This window comes from Cydia strobilella, chromosome 1, assembly GCF_947568885.1.
Source record: "Cydia strobilella chromosome 1, ilCydStro3.1, whole genome shotgun sequence".
Lineage (NCBI taxonomy): Eukaryota > Metazoa > Arthropoda > Insecta > Lepidoptera > Tortricidae > Cydia > Cydia strobilella.
Genome location: NC_086041.1, coordinates 16,589,505 through 16,604,844, shown reverse-complemented (window position 1 = coordinate 16,604,844; position 15,340 = coordinate 16,589,505). Strand labels below are relative to the sequence as shown.

The 15,340-nt window shown below is 38.6% G+C and overlaps 1 protein-coding gene across 1 annotated transcript in view; it reads right to left on the bottom strand.

Moving 5' to 3' along the window:
- Positions 1-48: 48 nt before the first annotated feature.
- LOC134746199 (protein croquemort-like) overlaps positions 49-15,340 on the bottom strand; it is a 41,808-nt gene continuing 26,516 nt past the window's right edge. The window contains exons 6-11 of the mRNA XM_063680528.1: positions 12,515-12,723; positions 10,575-10,683; positions 9,796-9,956; positions 9,272-9,376; positions 4,676-4,823; positions 49-3,953 (exon numbers count right to left, since the gene is read on the bottom strand). Of these exons, the coding sequence (XP_063536598.1) occupies positions 3,840-3,953; positions 4,676-4,823; positions 9,272-9,376; positions 9,796-9,956; positions 10,575-10,683; positions 12,515-12,723 (846 nt within the window). The 3' untranslated portion in view covers positions 49-3,839. The remainder of the gene's footprint in view (positions 3,954-4,675; positions 4,824-9,271; positions 9,377-9,795; positions 9,957-10,574; positions 10,684-12,514; positions 12,724-15,340) is intronic.

Below are 15,340 nucleotides of genomic sequence, written 5' to 3'. Positions count from 1 at the left end.
ACATTAGGACATGAAACAATCATCATCATCATCATATTTTTATTATTATTTAATTGCAAGTTTGTTAAAAACACTATACAAATCTCGGCGAGAAACGGGGTGGCCGGCCGCGTATACCTATGCGACCTCGCTACGCTCGGCCGTCTATATCTACTTGGCCTGCAACCCTTCGTTTCCCGGCCTCTATAGTAATGTACTATTACTAACTGTTTTAACAATTAAACTGATTAATATGTAAAATTCGTTTTTTTCCTCGCAAGTGTGTTGAAAAACGTCATATGAAACGCGTGTGCGTGTGCTCGCTTTCAGCTCGCGCGCACAATATCGCCTCGTGTGTGACTTACGTGGCACACTTAATTGTATCACAATGTACTATTCCTTCGTCTATAATAGTTTATAATATTTTACGAGATTCTCGCCTTTGCTTTGCTTATCGATTTTTTCTTTGACACTGAAGAGGGAAGGTAAAAGAAACTTAGGAACATTTTATCTGCCCGATAGAGTAGACTGAATATTGTCTGTTTTTTAGTATGAGGTTAAGGTAATGAGTCTTTCCTGTGGACAACAAACATTGTTCTTAGGTATGTAAAAATTTTCTACTTAGAAGTTGCATGTTGCCTTACAAAAATGTACCTAAATCATCAACTTTTATAATGTCCACAGGAGAGACGCCCTTTTCCCGAACATGTTTGACCCATAAAGGATCTGCGTATTCTCATAGGTACTGTACCAAAAGAAAAGCATGAATACCTTTCTGTTCTTTATTAAATTTTATAAAATTGTATCAACAATCACATAACATTTGCTTAACTAGCCTCGAACACATTTTAAGAATATCATTGGCACAAAATTAGGTGATCCAGATCCAGACAACGTCGACAATTTTTATTTAACAACACATTATATAGTTCTTACAGGTAACAAGGTCGTTGCTCTTTCGTTAGTTGAATTTGAATAGAAAACATTAATTTTTAACGATGTCTGTCTAGGTAAAACATAGGTAAGCTTTAAGTAGGTTTCCAGCTTTTTGTAAACATTCTGTAAATTATGTGACGATGTAAAAGTTACCCCCTTAATTGAATATTCTCGTATATAAAGCAATCTGTAGATAAAACTATGAAACATATCTATAACGTCATTCTTTGTCCGTACTATTCATAAGTTCCCATTGAAGTGAATAATAACATCAGGAACATATGTAATAAGTTAACTAGATATTATAGGCAGTTAGCTCTTTTGAACGATTATTGTTTTCTTCAATCACTTGTCTCAAATGTTTATAAATACATACGCATTGACCATTTTATTGTCAAAATCTAACTTAAAATCAATGGAAGAATAAAGTATGTATTAAACACTACATTAAATACTTCTAAATAATAACAATGACTTTGATATAAATTAATAACCATCATAATAATCTTAACTTCCTTCAGATGAAGGTCAGCAATTAAAAAAACCAACTACAGGATTAGCGCAATAGTCCGTCAAGTCGCGCGAGACACCTTCATTTGTTTCTTTCGCACACTATAATCGAGAAATGATACTCTGGCACACCCACTTCATCAGTAGAAAAAGGCGGTAAATTTAAAAAATGGAGGAGCGAAGGGTTGACTTCCCATAGAAAATATGTATTTCGCGCCTGTTTCTACTGATAAAGTGGGTGTGCCAGAGTATAGTTTTATACTGGCGCGCGGCTCGAGTTGCGCGGTCAGAAACCTCTAGGTCTAGACCCTCTCTACGTGATTTATAAAACAGTTTTTGGTAATATTAGCATTGTATTAAATAAAATCAGCGGCGGTAGCATGGTCGCGTTTTTTTTATAGCATGTCGCGTCATTCGTCTCTTTCGCACTTACGTTTGTTAGAACGTGACAGGCATGGTGACAGGCGATAAAAACGCGACCATGCTAACGCCGCAGGTCGAATAAGTACCGATTATATTGCTTTAAGAAAATAAAGTTCTTATCACAATTGTTTAAAATGTCTTAAATTACTAAGTGTATGTGCAATTAAAATATTTGGGTGTAAACAACTATATGACAACAAATATTAAAAATCATACGCTAAACAAAATAACAGATGCAAAATTATTTAGTTGCCAAACTATCATTTTATCCCTATTCATAATTTTGGTGGCTTAAATTTGCTGCCAGTTTTTTTATAATATGATGCTTACATTTGGAGCTAATATACATTTTTAGGCTCTAAAATATTAATACACGGCCAAATTATATTATTATATGCCCAATGAAAGTTCCTGTTTAATATTTTAGTTGCCTGAATAATAATAAGCCATAAAAATATGAGGTATGAGTAAATAAGTTAAAAATTATACTGGCTGTCCCAAGATTATCAAGCCGCCGACACCGGTAGGCCAGCCTGAGAGGGACCGAACCAGCTTTACATGGTTCTAGTAAAAGTAGCATGGGTATAATATTTACATGCGAGACTTTTCCTCGAGACGAAAAACTTAGCAAGACAAACACAGTAACGTGTATCAACTGAGCAGCTGAAGTAAACGGAACCGTTGTTCACATTCTGCCTTCCTCAGCCAAATAGCGCTATCTCATAAACAAATCATTTACTTTCTATAGCCGCCAATTACATTTTCCAAGGTGTATGCTGGAATTTTTTTGGACAGCCAAATTTTTTTTCTATCCTCAGCACTGTGGTATTAAACTATAATTACTGTTTTACTAAAGTCTTACTTGGTCTAGGTTTTGGTTATGGTGAATCAGTCTAGCCACATATTGATATTGAACAAGTAGATAAAAGTAAACCGAAAACAGGCATAATGCTGGTTTAATAACATAGCCTCATCGAAGGTAACAATCGGTAAGGTAGTTATGACTTATACAAACTATACAAGACAACAGCTATAAAAATTAAAATTTAACAGGATTTTAAAATAACAATTATTAATAAAGGTTACATATTTATCAAATATATTAAGGCACGTAGGTTAGTTAAATTGTCTTAGTGTTATATAATACATTTCATAACCCCTCGTTTCCTCTGGGGGATCATTTGTGATTGATTACCAGAGTTCGGACAAATTATCGCAAAAATAAATATGGTATGGAACAGGATATTTTTTTTTTTATATTTTTGAACTACAGTTTTAAATATAATCTGGAAATCATTTTCATTTTCATAATAAGAGTTTAATAAATCTTGTCCTATTTTGAGATATAAATGATTTTTGATGGTTTTGCGATGATTTGTCCGACCTCTGTTGATTACCACTACCAGTCAAATGTTTTATACTAGTGTACAGTCTTTTCATCTTGGGTTTAAGACGTTTACATATTTATTCAACACTAGCTTTTGCCCGCGACTTCGTCTGCGCGGACTTAGTAACAGCAGCTAAAGTAAGTATAGCGCCTGGAAAAATTCTCATAGCAAATCAATCATTCAATTTGAGCATATTATGCACACAAATTAGCAGGCACTTCATTAATTATCTCAATTCCACCCCGCTTTTCACTTTCTTAAGGGATGATTTTCGGGATAAAAACTATCCTGTCCTTCTCAGGGACTCAAACTATCTCTATGCCAAATTTCATCTAAATCGGTTCAGTGGTTTAAGCGTGAAGTGGTAACACACAGACAGAAAGACAGACAGACTGACTTTCGCATTTATAATATTAGTATGGATTATTACCAGCTTCATTTACAGTGGTAGGTACTGATGGAAAACCATTTTGTTATTATTATCAAAGTTCTCACCCCTAGTTCATAATGTCGTTAATAGAGGATGGAAGGCATATAATGGCATATCACACTATTTAGCTTTAATAATTGTAAGTAAAATCAGTACCCTTAAAACCTTCCTAGTCATTGTTCGTCCGAAGTGGACTCGGCGGACAGTATGGGCGTGGTCTCGGGCGAGAGCAGCAGTCTTCTTATTAGTACTATGATGCCTGATACTATTAGAAGGAGTCCCAGGCCCTGCAAATAAATATTGACAGTTTTAGGTATGATATGTTTATCTCACAAAGAACCGCGCAAAGCTAAAATATTACGATAGGGATAATTTTTGCTAATTTATTATCACAGTGGGCCCCTGGATTACATTCAGTTAAGCTGTTTTCACAAATTGTTTTAGAGTGGACTTAAGAGTTCCATTCCCCGTAGCGGACCAGAATTGTTGCTCAATTTGTATCATGAACTCACAATCGGCGCATCGGAAATGCCGTATCGCAAGTCCAGCTCCAACCTCATCATGCGCGTGATAGCACGAGCCGCCCTGTGGTTGTGTGTTGTGTGACGTCACGACTCCATAATGTTAACAAACAGGTGCACACTATACTTACAGCTCGATGAATAAACCAGTTCGTATTTTACCAAAGCTCTGACGTTTCATTTATAAATACCTAAGTGTCCATATAGTTAAATATATACCTAAATCATATAAATTATCTCACCCCTTCTGTCACGCGTATACTCGGGTGTGAAGCGAACCTACCAGCGCCAGAACATACCCCGTCCGGTTCCGAAAGCGCGTAGCAACCGGAAATGTAACAGAACTAACAGTCAACGTGTAGAACACGTAGCGAATGGCGTATTGCAGGTTGAGCGAGAGGCCGTCGAGAGTGATGCGGACCTGCCGGAACAACATACCCCGTCCGGTTCCGAAAGCGGGTAGCATCCAGAAATGTAACAACACTCACAGTCAACGTGTAGAGCGCGTAAGGAACGCCGTATCGCAGGTTGAGCGCCATCCGCGCCATGCGCGCATACGCGGGGGTGATGTGCACCTCCTGCCGGAACCAGAACATCGGCACCAGCGTGTCCGGATCCGGCAACTGGTTGTTGAGGCTACAAATATTGGACAACCATTAGGAAAAAATTAACTTGTATGTTAATTTTTAATTTGGCAAAGTAAAAAATAATCTCGTTATTTTGTAATTATTAAAAAAACGAACTTTCAATTGCATTAAAAACTGTAATAGATGTCATATATTAAAGAAAAAGTGACGAAGCCCTCCAGTGGTGAAGGCCGGATTCGAACCGGCGTCTTTAGCTATCGCGGCTAACGCCATGAACCCCTAGGCCACCCCGCCACGGCGGTGCCCGTCCGAATTTCTCGACTATATGCCATCTTAGTAAGACTAGGCGTCTTTGACCAGCTCTAAGGGCAAGCAGTGCGCGCTTGCACCTCCTAAACGAACTCCTTACGGATTTACGTTGTAGCGAGAGAGACTGGTGCTGCCATCTATGAACAAGTTTGGGAACAAATCAAATTATTTTATTAAATATTTTGATTTGTGTTTTTTAAAGTAGTCACACTACTATATATAAATTAAAAACTGTAATAGATGTCATATATTAAAGAAAAAGTGACGAAGCCCTCCAGTGGTGAAGGCCGGATTCGAACCGGCGTCTTTAGCTATCGCGGCTAACGCCATGAACCCCTAGGCCACCCCGCCACGGCGGTGCCCGTCCGAATTTCTCGACTATATGCCATCTTAGTAAGACTAGGCGTCTTTGACCAGCTCTAAGGGCAAGCAGTGCGCGCTTGCACCTCCTAAACGAACTCCTTACGGATTTACGTTGTAGCGAGAGAGACTGGTGCTGCCATCTATGAACAAGTTTGGGAACAAATCAAATTATTTTATTAAATATTTTGATTTGTGTTTTTTAAAGTAGTCACACTACTATATATAAATTAAAAACTGTAATAGATGTCATATATTAAAGAAAAAGTGACGAAGCCCTCCAGTGGTGAAGGCCGGATTCGAACCGGCGTCTTTAGCTATCGCGGCTAACGCCATGAACCCCTAGGCCACCCCGCCACGGCGGTGCCCGTCCGAATTTCTCGACTATATGCCATCTTAGTAAGACTAGGCGTCTTTGACCAGCTCTAAGGGCAAGCAGTGCGCGCTTGCACCTCCTAAACGAACTCCTTACGGATTTACGTTGTAGCGAGAGAGACTGGTGCTGCCATCTATGAACAAGTTTGGGAACAAATCAAATTATTTTATTAAATATTTTGATTTGTGTTTTTTAAAGTAGTCACACTACTATATATAAATTAAAAACTGTAATAGATGTCATATATTAAAGAAAAAGTGATGAAGTGTGTTAAGATGGCATATAGTCGAGAAATTCGGACGGGCACCGCCGTGGCGGGGTGGCCTAGGGGTTCATGGCGTTAGCCGCGATAGCTAAAGACGCCGGTTCGAATCCGGCCTTCACCACTGGAGGGCTTCGTCACTTTTTCTTTAATATATGACATCTATTACAGTTTTTAATTTATATATAGTAGTGTGACTACTTTAAAAAACACAAATCAAAATATTTAATAAAATAATTTGATTTGTTCCCAAACTTGTTCATAGATGGCAGCACCAGTCTCTCTCGCTACAACGTAAATCCGTAAGGAGTTCGTTTAGGAGGTGCAAGCGCGCACTGCTTGCCCTTAGAGCTGGTCAAAGACGCCTAGTCTTACTAAGATGGCATATAGTCGAGAAATTCGGACGGGCACCGCCGTGGCGGGGTGGCCTAGGGGTTCATGGCGTTAGCCGCGATAGCTAAAGACGCCGGTTCGAATCCGGCCTTCACCACTGGAGGGCTTCGTCACTTTTTCTTTAATATATGACATCTATTACAGTTTTTAATTTATATATAGTAGTGTGACTACTTTAAAAAACACAAATCAAAATATTTAATAAAATAATTTGATTTGTTCCCAAACTTGTTCATAGATGGCAGCACCAGTCTCTCTCGCTACAACGTAAATCCGTAAGGAGTTCGTTTAGGAGGTGCAAGCGCGCACTGCTTGCCCTTAGAGCTGGTCAAAGACGCCTAGTCTTACTAAGATGGCATATAGTCGAGAAATTCGGACGGGCACCGCCGTGGCGGGGTGGCCTAGGGGTTCATGGCGTTAGCCGCGATAGCTAAAGACGCCGGTTCGAATCCGGCCTTCACCACTGGAGGGCTTCGTCACTTTTTCTTTAATATATGACATCTATTACAGTTTTTAATTTATATATAGTAGTGTGACTACTTTAAAAAACACAAATCAAAATATTTAATAAAATAATTTGATTTGTTCCCAAACTTGTTCATAGATGGCAGCACCAGTCTCTCTCGCTACAACGTAAATCCGTAAGGAGTTCGTTTAGGAGGTGCAAGCGCGCACTGCTTGCCCTTAGAGCTGGTCAAAGACGCCTAGTCTTACTAAGATGGCATATAGTCGAGAAATTCGGACGGGCACCGCCGTGGCGGGGTGGCCTAGGGGTTCATGGCGTTAGCCGCGATAGCTAAAGACGCCGGTTCGAATCCGGCCTTCACCACTGGAAGGCTTCGTCACTTTTTCTTTAATATATGACATCTATTACAGTTTTTAATTTATATATAGTAGTGTGACTACTTTAAAAAACACAAATCAAAATATTTAATAAAATAATTTGATTTGTTCCCAAACTTGTTTCAATTGCATTGTCATGAACCTTGAAGGAATTAGTAATGGAGACGCCTTCATGTCGTTTCCCCTCTGCCAAAAACACCGAAACAATTTTATAGAGGCACGTCAACCCTCTGTAGAGTTTATGAACATAGACAAAGACAAACTGAAATAGATAATAATTTATATCAAAAAATAAATAGTGTGACTACTTTATAAATACAAATCAAAATCTTTGATAAAATAATTTGATTTGTTCCCGGAGTCGTATAGACGAAGCCCAAAGTTGCTGTTGTAAAATATTTTTATTTTTTTGTTAATTACTGGCAACTTTTTCTAGAGAACGGACAACACATAGAAGCTTTTGGCGGGTCATATATTTTTAAAGAAATCAATAGGCCTTGTACCGTACAGAAAGGAAACTTCCTACAAAACCGAAGTTTGACAGCGGTTCAGGGTCGAATCATGCTATCCCTTTCTAATATATGGCACTATCCTTTTCGGCTATTTAGGGTTGTCAAAATTCAAGTCATTTTCTTATCTGTGGTCGTGCACGCAAAGGGACGCCAAGTTGTGCCAACCCTAATAATTGCTCGGAGCAATGCTGATCCGAACGGAGCCGAGTTTGCCCGAAGCGAGGAGTTTCGCACCCCTGATCTGGTGACGTAGTTCCCATAATCGAAAGTATCCTTTACGCAATTTTTCTTTCTTTCTTCAAATCATCCTCCATCTTTACTGACGTTAACTATATTCCTAGTGTCGTCCCGTCCCCCCCGGTCGTGATTATTGTTATATCGGTATACTGTTCACTTTTTAGGGTTCTGTACCTCAAAAGGAAAAAACGGAACCCTTATAGGATCACTCGTGCGTCTGTCTGTCTGTCTGTCAGTCTGTCTGTCCGTCTGTCACAGCCTATTTTCTCCGAAACTACTGGACCAATTAAGTTGAAATTTGGTATACATATGTAAGTTTGTGACCCAAAGACGGACATGTAATGAAAACAAATGAATTTTAAACATGAGGGCCACTTTTGGGGGGTAAATGAGAAAATTTAAAAATAAAGTTTTTCAAACTATATCGTGTTATATATCAAATGAAAGAGCTCATTGTAAGAATCTCAAATATATATTTTTTATAATTTTAGGATAAATAATTTAGAAGTTATTCAAGAAAATAGGCAACAAATGACCATTCCCCCTCCCCCCCTTTATCTCCGAAACTACTGGGTCTAAAATTTTGAAAATAAAATAAACAAAATAGATCTTTACCTATAAATAAGAGGAAAACCTATTAGAAATTGCAGTCAAGCGTGAGTCGGACTTAATTACTTAGTTTTTGATCCGACCCCTACAGGTTTTTTAAAGACATTTCACTCACGTTTCACATAAAAAATACGTTGTTTAAATTGTGTAATATACGGAACCCTTGGAACGCGAGTCCGACTCGCACTTGGCCGGTTTTCTACAATAGTCCGAATGCCTGCTGCGACCGGTTCATGGGTGTCTATTGTTGCGCCTGTGAACGGGTTCCAGCAGGCGTTCTACATGACATTAAAGCTCTCCAAGGGGCCTCTACGTGTTGGATCTATATCCCCACGCAAGCCTATCAAAAGACCGGGATTTATAGGCCTGTGAAATCCGAAGAGATACCAAAATAATAATAAATAGAAACATGTACAGTGAAAAAGCAAGTGCTACCATCTACCGTACTAAACGTATCGCACGTTTTCTTGTGCATAGTAGGTTTTGCCATCTTGTGGGCTACATCGGAAGCACACACTTCACATTTACATCACATTCGCGCCAAAAAATCTGACGGCTCCTGTGCTGCCCCCTATAGTATGTGCAGAGCAACTTACCTGACTAGGTTTACATGTCGGACTAGCATATTGATCTGCAGCTGAGCGGCGACCTGAAGCGGCATGCCCGTGAGCATTTCTAACGCCAGTCTGAAGTTATGCTCACTGTTGACAACAAAACATTTAAAACCATTAATAACAGGATTGAAATACAAATAGTAATGTTGAAGAGGCTAGAAAATAAGCGATGGAACGGATGGACGAGTAGGTTGGTTTGATGTACAACTGTACTGTCAAGCAATCAGAGCGTGGAAAACAACAGTAAAGTGGTTTAAAAACCTTGTCGCCCTGTTAATTAAACTGTACAACTAGTCGCTACTTTCTAGTCAAAACACGGAAGTTCGTGAATTTACCTCCTCGCCGCTCAATGGCTTTAATGATTCGGGGTAGGAAAAAAATAGGATCAAAAGTTATGTCCAGTATTGTGAACGTTGTCGAGTTATGGGTTAATTTATATAAAACATTGTTTGGCATATTTCCGAGGCAATATCGTGAAAAAAAGTGGACAAGTCTACGGTACTCACTCGGTAGGCTCCAAGCCCTGTATCTTGCTGGGGTAGTAGGGGTCGGTGTGCAGGAAGTGCGGCAGCGACACGAAGGCGGGCGCGCCGTAGCGACACGCCGACACGTTCAGCGCGCCGGGCGGCAGGCAGTCTCTGTCGCGGTTCCAGTCGCAGTAGCACGCCTAAAAACGACCGACTACATTTTAAACATGGAATGGATTTTCATTGTCATTGCTGACCCGATAATGCGTCCGTGGCTTGAGTTTCATGTTGAGGGTTAATTTCATCGTGCACACAACAAACTACTGTACCCAACATTCTTGTAAATTTTGTGCCATGTTAAAGAAAGGAGCGACGATGTTTTTTAACCCGCAGTTTTTCAACCCGAAGGATATTTTAGTTTAGTTAAGTAGTTGCAAGATTAACCCTTTTCCAGGCTGCACCAATCTACAAGGTTTTCCCAAAAAATCCAAATATATTCCAATTAATCCAGCTTTGAATGATTCATTTGAAGACAAGTCACTACTCCCGACAACGCAATCTAATTTAAACCTTAAATCGGCATGCTAAAGTTTAAATTGGCGCTAATGTAGTCAATAAATCGTACTATGCCTGGAAAAATGTTATGTAGAACAAAGCTTGGTTTAATGTGACAGTTTGACTTTTAGTACACCGAGCCGCAAAAATACATGGACACTTAATGAATGAATTCCATTCATAATGTATCCATACAATTTAGCAGCTCGCTGTACCTACAACCTACAATGATAATAAGTACCTACATTGTTTATAATACGTACCGTGCTAGGGTAGTTATACCCGTTGTCGAACACGGACACGTTGGCGGCGTACTGAACTCCATCTATGCCATCCACGTGCACCTCCTTGTCTATACCCAAAGTCAGGTACCTGGAAATAGACCAACAAACATTCAATTATCTATTAATCAAGCATGTGTTGTTTCTGTGGTTGTACAGTCAAGTGTATAAATATAGGTGCATAGAACTTACTCAAAAGTATATCCCATAGTTCTTAATTCGCTGACATAAGAGCTATGGGACCTATTTTAGAGTGTGATGAGTGCACCCATATTTTTACACTTGACTGTACCACAGTACCACAAACCGACGCATATATTATTATCAAAATCTAAGTTCTAACGATATTAACTCCAAAGAAGAGCTTGTTTTTACAAGCCTTTTATTAACTTGCAAATCTTGCAATGTACCTGTGTAAGTAAGTATTATGTATATAATATGTTTGTATTTATACGGGTCAAATATTGCATGTTTAGTTTGACCCATTTCCCGGTTTCCGATGAAGATGAAAATTTGCATACATATACATATAAGTCGAGTGACAAATTGACAATGCAATATTATGGTACCATGTAGCTGATCTGACGACAGAGACTGGAGGTGGTCATAGGAACTCTGTGATAAAACAACGCAGCCTAATTGTGTTCGGGGTTTTTAGAATTGTCTCGATGAGTATTAGTTGCCTGTGGAAAAAAAGTACAGTCAGCGATAAAAGCTTGTACCAAAAACGAATTTTTTGCCAAAAACTTATATTTGACCCACTTTCCAGTTTACGATGAGCGATGTTACGAGTTGAGCGATGGGTCTTAGGTCTTAGATGAGCGTTATGGTTTTACTTGTCTAGAGCCAGGTGCAAAAACATTTGTTTGTTTTTATTTTTATTATTTAGAGGTATTTTAGGAAAAGCAGTGCAAGGGCTAACCAACAGCCCCTCCGCTTTATTATTAACCTATCATTACTACTTTATTTTTATTAGTAGTAAAATATGGGTGTGTTCAGATTTTTTTCTATCCCTTTCTTTTTAATGAATGGTTCCGTGGAACTATGTTTTTAGCCTTTTATATAGTTAGCATGTTTATCGCAACACTTATGTTAAGCGCCGCAGCATTAAAGGTCTCCGCTTTTAAATTAAAACTATAAACAATAATTATTAGCTAGTCATTTATAATCCCATGCAATGTCATGCGACGCAATCCTTTCTTCATCATGTCTGGATTATGTTTTTTTTTTTATATAAATTCATACAGTATCAGATAATATATGTACTATGTACGACTGGACTGCATCAAGAAGATAAGGACAGGTCAGGTGTGCATTTTTTTCTAATCCCCTTACGTATTTCGGATTAATAATTTTTTTTATGTTAAGTTTGTCTATTCATATTTATCTTACATCGATAATTAAGTCAACGCACTATTCACGTAGATACAATAGTAATCCTAATCGTCAGAAGTAATGGTTATAGGCTAGACATTTATTTATTTTTGTTCCCTATTAAGGCAATTAGAAATATCGGAATAATAGTTATAAGATGAGGATATAGGTATTGCATCGTAAAGTGAAGCACACGACGACAATACATGACCCTGTTGGCTTTTGAAATACAAAAGTTTAATATTTGTCCCAAGTCCTTTTTTTACTTGTGTGCATAATTTTATTCTGGGCTAGCAGACCCCAAGGCAATCAGCCATAACGATGCATGTCCTAACAACAGCATATTTATACAGTTAGAGTTGTGCCTTTATAAGGCATAAGGGTGTCAGAAATTATGCAAATTTGAACCCTATCCCTTTGAAATAAAGTTCAAAATCAGGCGGGAAATATATTCCCTCTGCTTTATAAAGGCTTAAAGCTCTACATGATGTCGTTGACAACTTCCAGCACTCCAATTGGCACTTAAAAAACACAGAACCAATACTGACGTGCATATATCAGGCGCGAACACCTGGACCTCCGGCTGCCCGAGCTCCGGTGCCCACAACTCCCCGCTGGAGCCCCGCACCTCCCCGCACTCGTCGCGGTACACGGTGCGGTTGGAGTACTTCCATTTCTCGATGTTGCCCAGCTCGAGGAAGTCCGCCGCGCCGGTGTTCATGAGGAATATGCCGTCGTATTCCATGGAGCCGTTACGCTGTAAAAGAAATAGTACATTATTGCAGTGGCCGGGAACGGGCAATTCGTGGATGAGTTTCGATTTTCGATTCGATTCGAAGACGAATCCACGAATTGCTATTCCTGCCGAGGCATATATCGTGCTTTTCTCCAAACATGCGAGGAAATAAGGTAAAATAATCATTATTTAAGCATCAAGCATCACTCAAATCGAACCATCACATCAAAAACGTCAAAAACAATTTCCCTCTTTAATTATTTTTCAATCAGTACCATTCAATATAATTGTGCAACATTAGCTGTATGCATGAGATCCTTAAAAAATATAAAAGTTATATCTGGGGGCACGGCAGTGCCCCCGCCAAGTCGAGCAAAACAAAGAGGCACGGCCGTACCATCCTTTTCTCGAAGCCACTCATGCCATTTTCAACGTCCTGTAATTTTGTGATAGCTAAAGCTAGAACCCTGAATTTTCAGTGACGTATTATAGAGCATAATATGATTTAGATATATTTCCAATAACATGTAATTTGAACATGTAGTTTAAGAATTATTGCATGTCAAAGTTCCTTAGTTTTGTCACTGACACACTCACGATTATCATAATTCTAAGGGACTTCTAGCAGACCCACAAGCTCCAAATTTGAAACGTAATTAGTAACGGGGTGTTAAAACCGTAACAATAATAGATACCTTTATTTTTTTAATACACACATATAATGACTTGGCAATCGCATGACTACATAGTTCATGACATAAGGATAATTCGTCAACTATTTAAAATAATCCTGATTGAACATAGCGCTAGCCCTAATGACATGCAGTTTGAGCAATACACATACGAGTACAATTAAAGCATTGTGTGCGATTGCCAGGTGATTATATGTATGTATCAAAACATAAAGGTATCTAATATTGTTACGGTTTTAACACCCCCTGGCACTGACTAAAATAACCGACTTGGTTTCCCATAACATCTCAAAACTTTTTTGTAGTAGAAGAACTGCGTTGCGAGACTTGCATCTTTTTACATGTAATGTTTTTGATGGTAGTCTTTGATTTTTTAAAGCAGTATTCGCACGATCATATTTTAAACACGGCTCTTATAAATCCGTACTCCATACAAAATATACACATTAACTATTATGTGAAAACTAATTGGGTCAAATGACCTCTTGGTCCCCATATGGGGAACGGCACCCATCGTCATGAGCCCACTTAATCATTTTTAATCAAGATCGCGGTCGATCCTAATCGATCAGCTGTTGCGGTGCTATTGGGTAACCATTACGTGATGGTTACTCACCGATTACGCTGGCGTTCCATAACGCACACCGCATTCTTTTGCGGACGCTTTCGCTTCTTGAATAACCTATTTTATTAGTAGGTATGTGGTTCAGGAAAGTAATAAAAAGGACATAGTTAATCTAAAATTTAGGGCATTCACTTATTACTACAATATTAACTATACGTAAATAAATTACGGTCTGATGAGATCGATGCTGTAAACGTTTATGGCAGAAGTTTCCAACCGCTGGGGCGCGCCCCTCTAAGAAGGCTTGGCAAAAGGGTAGGGAAGAAGGGAGAAAACTTTACTAACAAAGAAGCCCTGAAAACCACGAAGTTCATAGGCAGGAACGAACAATACCAAAAGGATTGGGATACCCCGGAGTACGCTGTTTTATCAGTAAGACTAACTCTGTAAAACAAGTGCATTGCAATCAATAGGTACAATCGCCGACATTCCCGGTGAACCACCTTAAGGCCGTTCCATAGTTTTGCCGCTGTCTTTGTCACATTTCGCAAGAAAGAACGGGAAAGAACATACGCGCCAAGTGTCAATTTTGATCGAATTTTGTCGGTTTTTATTTATTTTAAAAACGTTACCTTAAAATATCGAACTTCTAAAGCTATGAAATTACTATTTATGTTAAGATTGTTTTTTCTTCTTTTTTTGTTTATAGTATACATATAAGTACATATCACATAATAAATAACCGAGTAAAGTAGGATTAAAAGTCCGAGTTAGAGGTGACTTTGGGAATTAATTGTATCGAGCGAAGTGTCATAATTCGTGTATCGGAAGCTATGTTGTTAAAGATAATATAGTCAAGAACTACATATATTTTTTCCACGTCTACGAATATCAACGCCTCTTAGAAAAACATGATCATATAAGGAGATTTTTCGCCTTCTGGCTCAGGGAACCGCCTTAAAAGGCCGGTGTCGATTTTAGTCGCAAAAATGTAAGATTGATAGATTTAGTCCGTGAAATTTTACACCTTTTGTTACCTAATTGAAATAACAAGTACTGGTTTCTATTAGCACGTCTTCTTATCTTACCTTTTATCAGATCAGTTTTTTGAAAACAGACTCACTAAATTAGTAATGTTTGCTTTTCCGATGGACGTTTAGGTAAACGCGCGTAAAGCACTGATTTTGTCGCTCGTATTTGTAAATTTCGTAAAGCTTGGACTGCTAAACATGGTAATTTTGTATTACACATATCCTGTACTTGACGTTTATCAGACTACATTTTTATTATTATGACTTTGAAGTAGTGTAAATGAAAGTTAGACGAAATCAATTTTCTCCAGAAATTACTTCAAAACAAGTGACAATTTCTCTGAAAATCG